The 16,209-nt window shown below is 40.6% G+C and overlaps 1 protein-coding gene across 3 annotated transcripts in view; it reads left to right on the forward strand.

The window, feature by feature from the left end:
- The window catches only part of JAK2 (Janus kinase 2), a 160,557-nt gene that overhangs the window by 137,846 nt on the left and 6,502 nt on the right, over positions 1-16,209 (forward strand). For all 3 annotated transcript variants that reach the window (XM_038401856.2, XM_043515095.1, XM_043515094.1), the window contains exons 20-23: positions 94-218; positions 5,318-5,490; positions 7,033-7,150; positions 8,721-8,834. In XM_038401856.2, coding sequence (XP_038257784.1) covers positions 94-218; positions 5,318-5,490; positions 7,033-7,150; positions 8,721-8,834 — 530 coding nt within the window. The remainder of the gene's footprint in view (positions 1-93; positions 219-5,317; positions 5,491-7,032; positions 7,151-8,720; positions 8,835-16,209) is intronic.

A 16,209-nucleotide genomic window follows, 5' to 3' on the forward strand; every position in this document is an offset into this window, starting at 1 on the left:
TGTTTGCTAGTAAATATATTTGCAGATATATATAATTATTTGTATTAAGAAATGACAAAAATAGAACCTTATATTTTGTATGTATTTAAAAAGGTCGTAGAAATCTGAGATTAATAATGGAATATTTACCATATGGAAGTTTGCGAGACTATATCCAGAAACACAAGGAGAGGCTGGATCACAAGAAACTTCTGCAATATACGTCTCAGATATGCAAGGTAAGAAAACCTTTTGATGCTGTTTACAATGTACATACCTGCCGTCTGTTAGCAGTGCTTACCCCAAAGAATGTTTATTGTTATATTGATTAGAAATGCCTGATTCAGCAAATGAATGTTTGTTTTCATTGTGAACACTGGTTTGTGAGTAGGGAGTAACTAGATGTCCTATTTCTCAAAGGGTAACCCCGCACATCTCCGAAAACTAATCACTTTTTTGCTTATTCTAAGCAAGTTGGTCAAATGTCCTCTTAGATATTGGTGTTATGCGCTTCTTACTGTGTGAAAGTAAAGCATTCTATAGCACATGCCAGTATACTCTTTAGTTGATCAAGATGTGAGCAACAACAGAGGCACTGAAGCTTGCCTGTCTCCTAACTCAGACAGACAGCATGCCATCACTTCCACTTAATTTGTGTTATAAGGATATCTTTGCAGCCATAAGGGCTAGAATTTTTTTTTTTAAATAAAAGCTTAGATTAGATTTTCCAGAAGCTGATGACACCTAGGTATGGTTTCTATTCATCGTGGGTTAGCAGATTTTTCAAGATCTGGTTGTTCAACTATAATAGTACCATTACCACAACCTATAATAAAACAATCAAAGATTTTTATATTTACACAGTGTTAGCCTTCTACTGGATGCTTTTCCACTAAAAGCAAAGAAGCATGTGCTGTGTTTTCCTGAGACCCAGGCACGGAAGCCAGAATCCTGCTAGAAATACCCAAAATTGCAATATTTGTGTTGCTTACCTTGTTGCTTGGTATTGATGTAATATGAGTTATGAAATCCTGAGAACCAAATAGGCATCCAGCATTTTGGATGTCCTCATCTGCTCTCCTTCATGAGGTGGGTTATACATAATATAGCTTCCCTACCTATTGTGTTCAGCACAGGAGAAACTGTAGACATTTCAAATTTCACCAAATGTCCAGGATTTTTGTAAAATTCTGGCCTTTTCATTAAACATTTTAGAATTCCTTCTTAAAAAATAAAAAAATCCAAAACCTTTTATTTTTATTTTTATTTTATTTTATTTTATTTTATTTTATTTTATTTTATTTTATTTTATTTTTTGGCCAAAGAATAAAACAAGTTAATCTTTTCAACATCTAAATGGAACAAAACCGTAAAATTGTATAAGAATTATAGTGTATGTGAATGTTCCAATATATGCATCCAGATTCTTCTGTGACTAGTTTTTAGTTGCGAGTACTATGCCACCAGTTGTACTCCTGCAGATTTAGCGATGGTTAAATGTCAGTTTCACTTTTTTATTCTTACCTGCAGGATTTTGTTGTTGCTCTGAATTTTTCTGTTCAGTAACAGAAAGAGGCCTTAAGGTTGTTCAAAAGACTCTTTGAAGTCACTCCTTTTGAGATGATTTTTTTGTAGTTACTTCTTTGTTTGGTAAATATATTCAGCTTTGAATTACTGAGACACTAAGTAGTTACTGTCTGAAATATTGTACCATGCTATGGCCATGAAATATGGGATATGAGGATTTCTCCCATCTTCCTCTTCTTGACCCCTCTTTCCCCCATCTCTTCTTCTGCCTCTTTCTGTCTTTCCTTGTGCTTTTTGATATTTTAAAATCTCCCCTTATTTTTTTGCTCCACATTTCTTCCTATTGATTTTTTTAAAGAAGACTTTTTAAAAAGCCTTTCTTCCCCCTGTCAGTGATTTAAATGTAAATTCCTCCCCCTTTTCTGATCTTTTCTCTATCAATATTTTAAGCCATGTTTCTTTGCTCCCCTGCCATCTCTTCTGTCCCTCCCTTTTCTCCATCCCATTATTTCCTAAGCCCCATGGCTTGTAGCTGACACTTTGCAAGTCCTCTGCTATGAAAATCAGGACTCCCAGAGGCAGCTCTTCTTGTAACTAATGAGGATGCTTCTATAGGTGCCAGTTAGTGCAGCAGGAGCTTGTTGTGTGGTGGCAAAGTGCAGGAATCTGTGTGCAGTTCTGCAAAGTGCTGCAAGGTACCGGAATAGGGAGGGGACTGGCCCTGGGTAAGTTTCCGTCCTCTGGATCCTGCTTTGGGAAGTTCTTAATACACTTTTGCTGTCTCCTGAACTAGCTTTGGAACCATTTGTCATTTTTTGAAGTCTGAATATTTTTCCTTTATACTTAAATTTAATTTAAACTCTTCAAGAGCCCAGATTGAGCAAGCAACAAATGATGTACACAGTAGCATTGCAGTCAAAACTGGCCTTTCGGGCTCTACAAAGCCCAGCTATGAGCCCCTTGGATTTGGGGGCAACTAGAAATGTAAAGGAGAATCTTTGCTTTTTTTTTTTTTTTAATTAAACTTCTAGCCAGTTCTCTTGCAGAGAGAACTTTGCAAATATAGCTGATATAAGCCAATTATTAGGTTGAAAAGAACAAGCACTTGGAGTCCAGGCTCCACTTCTGCAGCAGGAAGCTGGTGGGACCTATAGAATCACCCACACATATGCTTTTTATGTAAAATGAGTTAAATTTTGGAATATATCTGAGAATTCTCTCTAACCCTCCTCAGCTCTGAAAGGCAGCCCTTTGGCTCATGGGTATGATGGTTGTGGATGTTTCAGGGGTGGGGAGTGGTGACAAAAATTATTTTGAAGCCCTGGCCAGAATGCAGAAGCTGGCTCTGACTGCAACATGTTGTTGAGATAGACGCTGCAGAAATCTTACTTTACCGACTCTGACTTCTAATTAGGAAAAAGATTGGAGCTAATCACTGTAGGCAAAGTTACTGTTCTGGGGTGAGATTTTGTACCTGCTGTTTTTATTTATGCAGCTGTTCTTTGGTCTAAAAGTGTATTCCATTAAGAGATCCAAGGAGTTATTTCATTTTTTGTAAATGTTGGTCTGGAGTTTTCAAAACTACAACTCCTTGTCCTTTTCTGTTTATTTCCTGCTGAAATTTCAATGGATTTATATAATGCTGGATCTTGTCACCAATGACATTTTTTTTTTTCTAGACACTTTCTGTCTTGAGGGAAGCTAAAAGATAGTGAAGACATTGGATTCACGTTCCGTTTGGCAGAGTAATATACTGCCGCCCATACTTTCCTCTCAATATATGTATGACTCCCATTAAAATTAATGGAAATAAAAGGGACATATGGCTGGACAAATATATACCATGTGGTGTTACATGGCAAATAAATAATAGGCCGCTATGACAGCCCTATTTCAAATAAATCAATCTCTTGTGCATTTTATAAATTATAAACCATGGGGTTGTTTTCAGCCAAAGGCTTAGAGGTAGAGGAGGATAGCATTTCCATTTACAGTGTCTGAAACAGGGAAATAGCTACAAAGTGGTATTCTGAAACAATACCAGTTTCCCAGTCCAGTGGCCTGACTGAGGAATCAGGACAGCCATGGAAGAAGCCTGGATTTGAGAGCTATGTCAGGTCTTGTGATGGAAACTAGACATGTCATGGAAGGGGCATATATGGATTTTTAGGGCAAAAGTGCTGCTCTAACATTGTTAATGTGCCATCCACAGAGAGGCATTAAGAGCTTGCATCTGAGGGCATCAGGCCATCCTTCTGCCTAGCAGCAAATAAAGTACCGACACACAATGGTGCCATCTAGTGGTATAAAGAAAATGAGGAAAAATCTGTTCAAAAAGATTGACAGAAGTCTGGGGCACATAAGGTGTAAATCTGGCCCTGGACCTGCTACCTCTGAGGTGCTCATCCTCAAAACTTTATTCCTCTCGCACCATAAGTTTAGTTTTTTAGAGTCCTACTGTTAAGGCCAGAACGGACCACCAGATCATCTAGTCTGACTTCCTGCAGATCACACACCTCCAGCACCACTCAGCACCCGCATATTACACCCAACAACCAAGGTTAGACAAAAGTATTGCAGCCCACAGGAGTATTATGTGCCACAGACAGAGAGGCCCCTCCAATGGCAAGGTAAAATTTTATGCCAAAAAGTTTGGTCAGCAGCCAAAATTTCGTTGAACAGCGCTTGCTGGTTTTTAGATGCATTGAAGGAAAGGAAAGCATTCATGTGGAGTCATTGAACAGGTGGCTTGCTTAATGTTTCCAAACTGTTATACATTGGAATTGGTCAGCTTCTAAACCACTCTGGGCTGTGTCGACTCCTTCCCACCAGGTGTACAGCTGCCCAAATAGGATTTTCTCTTTTAGTTACCATAAAAGACTATCGTTGGTTCCCCTCCCATAGGCATAGTTTGACGTCTATATTTGAGGGCGGGGGGGGGCATTTTTAGTCAGGCCAATGGGGCCATGCGTGGAGGGGCAAATTATGCGTGTGTCTGAGGCTTGCAGTTGGGGTGGAGGGGCAATGCTCACCCATCCTCCCTCCAAACTATGCCTATGTTCCCCCCTCTCCTATTTCAGCCGTGACAAAAGGAATAGTCACCATAGCCAAACTGTTTGCTCCTGTAGGATGTTTGACATCTGGGGAGCAGAAACAGCAGAAATGAGGTGGTCTTCAACGCAGCGCTGGTCATAGGTTGTCCCTACTCAGAGTATGAGAGTGAATGTTTGTGATGGTGAGTGCTGGTGGGGACGTGAGGAAGATCACACAGGTTGTAGGGATCAAAAAGGATGATGAAATAGAGCTAGGTAGAGCAAGAAAAGGAGAGAAGGGGAAGCAGAGCCAAGATTGGCAGTCAAACAGGGCTGGCAAGGTTGGCACTTCATGTTATCATGCAAGAAACATAGCCTGGCTTTCATTCTCCCTGGGCTAATGGCCGCAGGTCTGCCAGCACAGCATGTTTGGCCCCGGAGAGGGAGATACAGGAGTTGCCCTTCTCAGTAAGCTAGGAGTAAAGTTGATGGGTTCAGAGGAGGGTCCAATCCAGCTCCCCTCGGCTAAGGAAGTTTACTGCACCTTGAAGCATTAAGAAGATCTCTCCAAAAAAGATAGGCATTCAGACAAAAAAGGTTCCTATTATTCCTGTATTTGGTTTAAACTTTCTGAACCAAATTCACCACTGCCATAGACAAATAGTATTGCATTTAAGTTGATGAAATTACGGCCACTTATGCCAGTGCTAAATTTGGCCCTTTATCTCTGTTGAGTTTTAATAACAATTATTTAATTTGTGTATTATCTTTACACTTAGGGCATGGAGTATCTGGGCACAAAAAGATACATTCACCGGGATCTAGCAACAAGAAACATCTTAGTGGAGAATGAGAACAGAGTTAAAATTGGGGACTTTGGACTGACAAAAGTCCTGCCACAAGACAAAGAATACTACAAAGTAAAAGAGCCTGGAGAAAGCCCTATATTTTGGTGAGTTTCCATTTGAATCATGAAACAAGGCTGGGTATTTGTAGTGCAGAGAGCTGGATTTAATTGCACTGCAAGATGCTAATATTTTTGCTTATTGTGGAGTCTAAAAGCCAAAATCCATAGCTGTGGCTCAGCATAAAAAGTCACGTACAGGATTTTAGTTACTGTGTAGAAATCTGTAAATGTGGATATATTCAAGCTGCTCTCATGAAATTAATAATTATCTGTTTCAGAGTAGCAGCCGTGTTAGTCTGTATTCGCAAAAAGAAAAGGAGTACTTGTGGCACCTTAGAGACTAACAAATTTATTAGAGCATAAGCTCACGAAAGCTTATGCTCTAATAAATTTGTTAGTCTCTAAGGTGCCACAAGTACTCCTTTTCTTTTTGCATAATTATCTGTGTATTCTAGCTGTTTTTTTTTTTTTTTTTAAATTCTCTAGTATTGATCAGCAAAGGTGCTGAAAGGTTGAGAAGTTTAAAGAAATGTGAAGTGTTCTCCAAAGTAGCTTGTCTCAGTGGACTCTCCCTCCTGGATTTGCACTTTTTGTATATAACCAGATAGAAGTTCTCACATGGCTTTAAAGTTTTTAGCCTTTGAGGTACCTGAAGGTTGATCTGCCTGCCTGATATCTTAGACAGCCTCTTGCATACCAAGGTCCATGTCTTCTGACCACATTCAGCAGTTTCTCTCCCTGGATGGTGAGAGTAGAAGGTAAAGTTCAGGTGAGGGAAGAGTTTCCAGAGTAGGTCCAAGTCATCCAGAGTCTTTAGGACACACCGCAAAATCCTCCTCTTTGATAATACTTTTCTGTAATAATCAGATGCTTAAAAAAAAATCTAGAAGCAGAGTCTCCTTTTAACTAGGGAAGGGAAAAGAGAAGACTCTGTGTAAACATTACAATACTATGGAGCTGGGGACCGTAGGAAATCCTAAAATAGATGTGTGTTTGTGAAAGAGCTTAATTTACTTGTACTCTGGAGCAGCTATGTACATGAGCAGTACTTGTCAGCTTTAACTACTCTAGAAATGTTATACTCTAAAGAAGAGAGTTGAGAATATAGTGTTCAACATACATAGATATTAGATTCTTGAGTACCGGGACAGGAGGGCTTATATGAGAACACAGTCAGTTGGCATGAGCCGAAGCACAATGTTGTTGATGGAAAGACACTCATTGACTTGAATGGGCTTTGGGTCAGGCTCTTCACACGAGAGGGTTTTTTGTATTGTTCATCATATTGTATAAGTAAGGCAGTTATGATAAACCGTTCTGAGTACACTGCTGTAGAAACAGAAATCAGGAAGATTTAAATATTTTTTTTAAAAAGTAAAATAAAGTATAGATTCAAGTGATGGTAATGTAATAAAATGCAGAGGTATTAATGTCTGTAAACATGTAATAAGAAAATCTACTTATGACATGTTTTAGGTTTATCAAATTAAGATGCCTTAATCCTAAAAATAAGAAAAGTGCAGAATAATGTCCCTTTTTTCCTTCCATATTAACTTTGCTGCGGATTCCCATGACTTTTTGATACAGGTATGCTCCAGAATCGCTGACCGAGAGCAAGTTTTCTGTGGCCTCTGACGTGTGGAGCTTTGGAGTGGTCCTGTATGAACTCTTCACATATATTGAAAAAAACAAAAGCCCTCCAGCGGTCAGTGCATAGTTACAGTTTCTGGAGTGCCTTCTCTCTTGATCTTACATGGATCTAAATCTATAGTTATTTACTGTTCCTTTTATGCTGAGAATTGGATTTTCGTAGCACAGCATGCAGTTATAGGATGAAAGATACTGAAAACCACTAGTACCAAGGCATAAAATGTTAATTAGGGGTAAAAATTTATCTGACATCTGTAAAAGCCATAGCCATACAAGGGTTCATAACTTTATGAAACAGTTTTGAAATACTCAAATGTCAGACTTTCCCATACTAAAACCTCAAGTATGACTGACACATCTTAATGCTGTTTGCAACTATTTCTAAGACCCTTTTTAGCTACAGCATTACACTGGGAGCTCATGTTCCATTGGTTGCCTATCATGACCCCTTGAGTCTTTTTCAGAGTCACTGCTTTCCATGATACAGTACCTCATCTTATAAATATGACCTGTATTCTTTGTTTCTAGATGGTCACATGACCTTATGTTTGGTTGTGTTAAAATATATGGTGTTCACATGAGTCCACCTTACCAAGCAATCCAGGTTGGATGTATAACTGTCCCTATCTACAGATGTCATCTACAGATTTTACCAGCAATAATTTTATATTTTCTTTCAATCATCAATAAAGAGATTAAATAGCAGTGGGCTGAGCACAGATCCATATAGGAGCCCACCAAAAACTCCCCCCCCCTTGGATTAGTTCCCCATTTACAATTAATTTTTGCAGTCTATCAGTTAACCAGCTTTTAATCCATTTACTTAGGCTATGTTGATTGTGTAGTGCTAAATTTTTGTCAGAACATCATGCGCAACTAAGCCAGATGCCTTACAGAAGTTTGTCTGTTATGTCAACACATTTACCTTTAACAACCACGTGATTTCATCAAAAAACTGTTAGGTGTGTTTGACGAGACCTATTTTCCGCAAAACCATGTTGATTGGCATTCATTATGCTACTATCCTTTAAATTCTTTACTGATTGTGTTCCATACCAGCCTTTCCATGATTTTGCTTGGGGTTGATGACAAGCTAACTAGCCTATAATGACCTTAGTCATCCTGTTTTACCTTATTTAAATATTAGCCTGATATTAACCATCTTCCAGTCCTCTGGAACTTCTCTGGTAGTTCCAATATTGGTTAAAATGTAACATTAATGTTTCAGAGAGATCCTCAGCCAAAACTCTTGGCTGCACACTGTCTTTAAATTTAAAAATGTTTAACTTTAAATAGTTGCTGTTTAATATCATCCCTAGTTACTGATGGAATAAAAAGTATTTCATTGTCACTTTAAGATATGAAGACATCATCCTGGTTCTTTCTGAATACAGAACAGAAATATTTATTGAATATTTCTGCCTTATCTGCATCATAATTACTACCCTTATCTAGTTTCAGACTTAGTCCATTGCAATGATTTTACTTGTTCCTGATGTATTTAAATATTTCCTTCTTAGTATCCTGAACTCTATTGGTCATAGATTTAAAAAAAAAAAATCACTTCAGAGTGGTACAAAGTATAATTCGTTTTTACATGACTAAAAGTTGGCTTTGTGTTTCAGGAATTCATGCGCATGATTGGTAATGATAAACAAGGGCAGATGATTGTATTCCATTTGATAGAGCTTTTAAAGAACAATGGACGGCTGCCAAGACCAGATGGATGTCCTGATGAGGTATTACAATTAACTTTTTTTGTCTTAACATTGGATCAGCCAGGGAGAATATATAGTAAATATAAGCTCTGTGTTCTGTGATGCATGGATTATTGAAGCAACATCAGTTACTCAGAATGCATAGTCAAACACAACCATTGTAGTAGAACATTGTGCCACTATTTTATGGTAGTTATAAGATCAAGTAATTATCAAACATTCAGTCCTGCTTCTTAGTATGGCAATCCATCAATAACCTAGATGTAAAAATGTTGCTGAATATCTCTGGATCAGTTACCTGTGATCTATCACAATAGGTGTACCAGCAGACTTGAGTTCAGAATTGCAAATTTAATAAGGCTCGGGAGACTAACAGTTCAGTCTATTAATGCATCTGGCTGGCATCTTGTAATAATAAAGGGAAAAACTATTAATGCAACAGTCAAACTGAAAAATTTAAATCTCAAAGTCAAGAAATGCAGACGTTCTAGTGATCATAAATGGTAACACATTAAACTATTTATTGTAACCTGAAAAATAGGACTAGATAATACTACATATTATTAGTATCCTAGTTAAGATTTCATCAGTATCATTAAACTTGGCATTTTGTGACTCTTGTGACTTTAACTATACAACCTTATTATTAAACAGTTATTTTGCATTTAATTTCCGGATTTTAAAAAAAAAAAGCTTGTGTTTTGTCTGATTATTTCTCTTCCCACAGCAAACTTAGGAATATACATGCTCGTTAGGGCCTAATTCTGCAAATATTTATGTACCTTCTTAACTCTAAATACATAAGTAGTCCCATGGGGGAGTAGTCAGTGGAACTCTGTTCATGTACGTAAAGTTAAGAATGTGCATAATTCTTAGTAGGATTGAGCCTTGTATTGTAATTGTGTTGGATTTATACACACATTAAAAATAAATGTTCAGAAGTGGCTTCTGAATTTGTGCTTGTATTTTTGTGTGTATAACAAGTTTTTGCATGCAAACCCCTTATCTGAGCACACAAACTCATCATATATTTTGCCAGATGTCTTAGAAATATTCTAGTTATTTTAACTGCTTCTATTTTTGTAACCTTCCACTTCTTAAGCCAGGTTATCACAACTCAAACTGTTCAGGCCTCAAGGAAAGAAGAAGAAAAAAAAAACTCATTATATGTTTAGAATTTTCTCCAACTTCTCAAAAATAATGTCAGCATTTCAATGTCAGATATCATATAACCCATCAAAGCAAGATGCAAGTGCTTTTTCACAGTCAGAAACTGAATCTCTCCCATTTAGCCCCCGATGGATCACAGGCTATTAGGTCATAAACCTTTCCCTGACCCAAAGCTTATTTTGTGGGCCTCAGACCAGTGTAATTTTTGAGTTAATTTCTCATTTTGTGTTTCTCATTTTGAAGAGAATAAGAAACACTTTTCTGGTGGGTAGTGTTTGGGTTAGTTGGTTTGTTTGTTTTTAGAGCTGGCATTTGGTAAGAGGCTTGGATACTAGAAATAGTCCTGGTGAAACTGGATTCATGGGCAAAGTACAGGTGAGAAAGTCAAAGGTGCTCTGCAAGTTATCCTGTGGATGTCACCACCAAATATGTGGAGGTGGTTGTATATGTGCAATGGAAACTTCTTAGATCAAATTCATTTTTTCCATAGAACAAATTCATTCTATGTAGCGGTTCACTAGAACTAGAGTAGCAGTTTGCATATTGAGATGCACTGAGACATTTCAGACTCATTAAATTAACTATAAGTGAGTTCCAGTGTGTCTTTATGAACAGAACAGAATGTTTAAAGTTTTATAGCGCTGAGACAGGGCATAATCCAGAAATACTATATTTGTAAGACTGGTTTTGGTCAGTCTTGTAAAATAAATTTGGCACCTTTTTTAAAAAAAGAAAAAAAAGGAATGTTTCTAAAAATATTAAACTCCTTTTAGAAATGGGTACAGGGTCTTCACTGCTTCAAGGATATACCCAACCTTTTTCCCACAAACTCAAATCCCTGCTATTATAACCACCCCTCTGGTAGAGCAAAGCTAGATGCCATCACTCACTGCTTCAGCTAATGTGAATCAAAGAAAGTGATGAGTGAGAAATGAGCTGAGCATTCAGTCTCTGCAGCACTGTGATCCTTTATTGCTCAGAAGCAAAAGACTAACTCAGATCCCCTTCCAGCAGCTATTACACTGACAGACCAGCTCAAAGTATTTAAAACTAGTTTCAGAGTAGCAGCCGTGTTAGTCTGTATTTGCAAAAAGAACAGGAGTACTTGTGGCACCTAGAGACTAACAAATTTATTTGAGCATAAGCTTTCAACTAGTTGAAGTTTCTATGTATGTAATACTAATTCTTCTTTGAGTGGTATCCCTCTAGGTGCTCCGCTTCAGGTGCATATGTATCCCATGAATCTTTGATCGGAGATTGTCATTAGCAGTGTCAGTTTGGCTCACACATGCGCTGCTGGTATCCTTGTGCCCCATACCGAAGCTATATCAGGCTGCATAGGCAAACCATCCTCAATTCCTTCTCAAACATCTCTGTCTGAGATGGAGCTTAAGTATTGTGAGTGTCTCAGCTGGTTGCTGAGTTCATTCTACTTAGTTTAGTTCAGTTAGGGTTGTTGTTTTTTTTTTAGTAGTAGTAGTTAATTACTAGTCATTGAAATATTGTTTTATTTCCTCTGGAGAAATCCTCCCTGTGAGGGGCGTGTCCAGCTCATTGAGGTTTAAATGTTGCCTCACATGTAGAGAGGCTATCCCTGTCAGCAGTGGACCTGCTAAGTACGTTTGCTGTCTGGGAGAATTACACGTCCCACAGAAGTGTCACTGCTATTTAGCCCTCAAGTCTGAGGCACAGAAGAACAGGGAAATCAAGCCCATCTTAATGATGGAATGCTCCTTTCACCTATTTGGAGCCAGGTCAGAGAACTCCCCTGTACATCACTCTCCAAGGGTCTCTGGTGCCCCTAGTGATCTTGACGTAACACTATCCTAGAAAGGGGAAAGCCTCAGAGACCACCTCTAAAGGTCCTAAGAAGAGGAGTTCTAAATCCCTTCTTAAGGTACCACCTCAAAAAGACCTTGCTTTCCAACCAGGTCATCACCCTCAAAGAGTTCGTCCTCAAGGCTCGGTACCATAGAGCCTCCAGCACCAGCAAGGCGGGAAAATCTTACAGTTCTAAGAGTAAACATGGCTCCAAGAAGGCTCCAGTACATCTAGTGGAGATTGTCAAAGCAAACATAGAAGCTCAGTACCATTGGACTTAATCCCTCTCCACTGTTCTTATTGAGCTCTTTGGTACCATATGAGACTAAGCCTCCATCTACATGAGCACCGCCTGTGAAGTGCTCAGAACCAGCAGTACAGTCCTGCAGAGACAAGCTCACCGATACATTGGTGCCGCAGCTCCACTCAGCGCTGCAACGCCACTCGGTGCCGCAAGATTTTAAGTGTCTGAAGGATTTATCGGTGACTGCTGAACCAGAGTCTCCATTGCTAGCAGGTACTACTGAGTATCTCCCAGTTCTGAGAACCTCTCTGTTTCCAGCCCTTATATGTCCCTGGAACTGTCACCTCCCTTTTCGGTCAGAGCTCCCCCTTTAGAAGAAGAGGACGATGATGGAGACCTCCCTTCAGTGTCATCGACCTCAGTTCAGGTTCTCCTATATACCCATACCTTTCTCAAAGAGATGGGGGACCTCATAACTCCTGGTGGGAGCAGCCCTGGATTTCATCTCCTCACGCACACGGTCCTCAATGGTCATATTGGGATCCCTGGACAGCTTATTGCCTGTAGTTCTCCAGGGCCCCAACTCTCTTGCATCAACTTTCTCCTCCCCAGCAAAAGGAATAAGAACACGGATCAAGAGACTAGGGTGGATAAAGAAGCAACCCCTCAGAGTACCACTTCATCATCTTCACCAGATGAGGCAGTAATGCCTCCTCCTCCATCTCTGGCTGACGATTTTTGGCAGTTTCAGGTCCTCGTTAATTAGGTGACAGACTCCCTACAAATACCTCTTGAGGAGGTCAGAGAATCCCAACACAAGTGATTGGATATTCTTCATTCTGCAATGCCATCCAGAGTTGCCCTTCCTATCAACAAGGCACTGGTGGAATCTCTGAAAACTATTTGGCAAACCCCCACTACAGTAAAACCCATGCATAAGAGAGCCAGTAAAAAGTATTATGTTCCCATCAAGGATTCTTGAGTTCCTATTTTTTCAATCTCTACCCAACTCTCTGGAGGTTGATGGGGTGAACAAAGGGGGAAAACAACAACATTATAATCTACCCTATATGACAGAGACCAGGAGCTTCTGGACCTTCTGGGGAGAAAATTTTATTCATCCGCAACCCTACAATTCCACATTGCAAATTACCAGTCACTGATGGCCAAATACAACTTTACAAATTATGCAAAATTTTGCTCCTTTATTCAATACTTTCCTCCAGACCAAAGGGAACAATTTCAGGCTACCATTGCTGATACAGTTACTGGCAAGGACGTCTCTTCAGGCAGCTCTTGATGGTGCAGTTACTGAGGCCAATTCCATCTCTACAGAGTGGTGATGCACAGGGCATCCTGGCTAAAGTAGTTTCCCCTGGTTTCCCCAGAGAAGTCCAGAATGTGGTAAAGGATCTCCCATTTGATGGTCTGAAGTTGTTTGCGGAGAATACCAATGAGTCACTGAATACTCTTAAAGACTCCAGGGATGCATTAAGCTCCTGCGAACAAAAGAAAATTAAGTAGCTTGCACACAGCCAAAATCCTGCCCATTGCAATTCTCTTGTTTTAAAAGCCGGATGGACTCTCCTAAAAAAAGACATAGGATCAAGAGAAAAAGATCTTGTAACTGACTGGAGCAGGCTTCATCTCTGAAGTGTCAGTTTTAACCAGGTGGTCCTGGATTTGGACTCTCTCCTCTCTTTATCCTGTCAGCTGTAACAATTAGCCCACCCCCCTCCATTTTGGGAAACAACTCTCCCATTTCTGACAAGCATGGGAGTGTATCACCTCGGACAAATGGTTGCTGGAAATAATATCATTGGGCTACACCATCCATTTTACCTCCCTCCCTCCGCCTTGTTCTCCTTCCCTGTCCCTCTTCAAGGACCCTTCTCACAAGTTCTTACTAAGATAGGAAATAAACTCCCTTTTTCATTTAGGATTGATAGTCGGTCCCTGCTCAGCACAGGAGATGGGGCTTCAACTTGAGATTCTTCTGCATGCCAAAGAAAAATGGAGGATGGAGATCAATCTTAGATCTAGGACTTATAAACAAATTTATGAGGTCTCAAAAGTTCCAGAAGGTGACTCTGGCATCTATCATTCCTTTGCTAGATTCAGGGGATTGTTTTTTTGGCTCTCAGCCTTCAAAATGCATACTTCCATACAGCTCTCAGCCTTCAAGACGCATACTTCCATACAGCTCTCAGCCTTCAAGACGCATACTTCCATACAGCAATAAACCCGTCCCACAGAAGGTTCCTTTATTCTGTCATAGGCCAAGATCAATTTCAATACCAGGTACTCCCATTTGGTCCCTCCTGGGCTCCAAGAGTGTTTTCAAAGGTTCTGTCGGTGGTGGCTGCCTATCTGCATTGTCAGGTGATCCTGGTATTTCTGTACCCCTACGATTGGTTGCTCAAGGGTCAGCCATACCACGAAGTGTTGTCTGCCACATGGAAAGCACTTTCTCTGTTCTTGAACTTGAGTCTTTAATTGAATATGGGAAAATCCACACTGACTCCCATTCAGAACATACAATTTATAGAAGCATTCCTGAATTACTTGGAATTCAGGGCCTTCCTTCCCCTGGAAGATTCATGGCACTATCAAACTATGTCAGAATTATTCAAGGGAGCCTCCACATTTAGTCAGAAACTGTCTTCCCATTTCTAGGTCACATTGATTAGTCATCAAACAGACACAGCCTAGACAAAAAGGTGTCAGTTCTTCAACAGGTCTAATGCTCCCTGTACTGGTGGGAAAAGGTTCATCACTATGTCGGGGCAGGAGTCCCCTTTCTCCAACTGAAACCAAGGGTAACTGTAACTACAGATGCTTCTCTTTTAGGATGGGGTGGGAGGGATGGCATACCTTGATGCTCTAACAGTACCGGGCAGCTGGTCATCCCAAGAATCCACCCTCCATATCAACCTGTTGAAGCTCAGAGTGGTCAGAAATGCTTGCCTTAATTTTCTGCCTCTCATCAGACATAGGTCTATAGAATCATGACCGACAATGTGGCCTTCACGTTCTATATCGGTTGACAGGGAGGAGAGAGATCCCATCCCTCTGTGCTGAAGCAATAAGGTTATGCAACTGGTGCATAAACCATTGCATAAAAACTTCAGCAGTATATCTCCCGGGTAGACAAAATGTTACAGCCAATGCTCTCAGCAGATTTTTTCCCAAGACTACGAATGGGAGTCTGATTCCCAGGTTCTTGTCAGCATTTTTCAGTTTGGGGGATTTCCAGAAGTCGACTTCTTCACCACAACTGTGAACAAAAAATGCCATCTGTTCTGTACAAGGAGGGGTTTAGGTCTCAATTTCTTGGGTGATGCCTTCCTCCTCACTTGGACGAAAAAGCTGTTTTATGTGTTTCCCCTGACATCTCTGGCTCCCAAAGTAGTGAACAAAATCAGATAGGACAAGACCAGAGTTATTGTAATAGCCCTGATATGGTTGAGGCAGGGTTGGTTTCCTTATCTCTTTTCGCCTTGCTCTTCGCCCAGTGATAAATCTTCCAGTCACTCCTCATCTCCTCTCCCAGGACACTGGTCGACTGTATTCTTCTTCGAGTGCTTGTTCACGTCCATTCCACTTTAGGTGTGCGTGCATGCGCTGCATGCACAAGCATCAGAAACTTTTTCCCTTAGAGGTTCCCAGCGGGGCCCCTGAGTGGCGCCACTGCGTTGTGCATATATACCCCCGCCGGCCTGACCCCCTCCAGTTCTTTCTTACCGTCCGTGGCTTCCCCCTGCTCCCTTGGTGCACAAGGTCCTACTCAAGGTGCGCAGGGACAGGGCAACAGTGATCCTTATGGCCCCAGCCTGGGCCTGCCAGCACTGGTACACATCGCTCCTAGAGCTCTTGGTGGAGGCCCCAGTAGTCCTACCCCTATGCCGGGACCTCATTACACAGGACGGTGGGCGGCTTTTCCACCCTGACCTACAGTCACTGCACTTGACGGCATGGAGGCTCTGTGGCTAAATGCCCTGGGGAGCCAGTACTCCCTTCCAGTGCAGCAGATTCTGCTTGGCAGTAGAAAGCCCTCTACCAGGGCGGCCTATATGGCCAAGTGGAAAAGGTTCTTGTGTAGGTGTGAACCCTGACAGATGCGGCCGTGCCAGGCCCCAGTGCAGGCCATCTTGGAGTATC

This window comes from Dermochelys coriacea, chromosome 5 (assembly GCF_009764565.3).
Source record: "Dermochelys coriacea isolate rDerCor1 chromosome 5, rDerCor1.pri.v4, whole genome shotgun sequence".
Taxonomy (NCBI): domain Eukaryota; kingdom Metazoa; phylum Chordata; order Testudines; family Dermochelyidae; genus Dermochelys; species Dermochelys coriacea.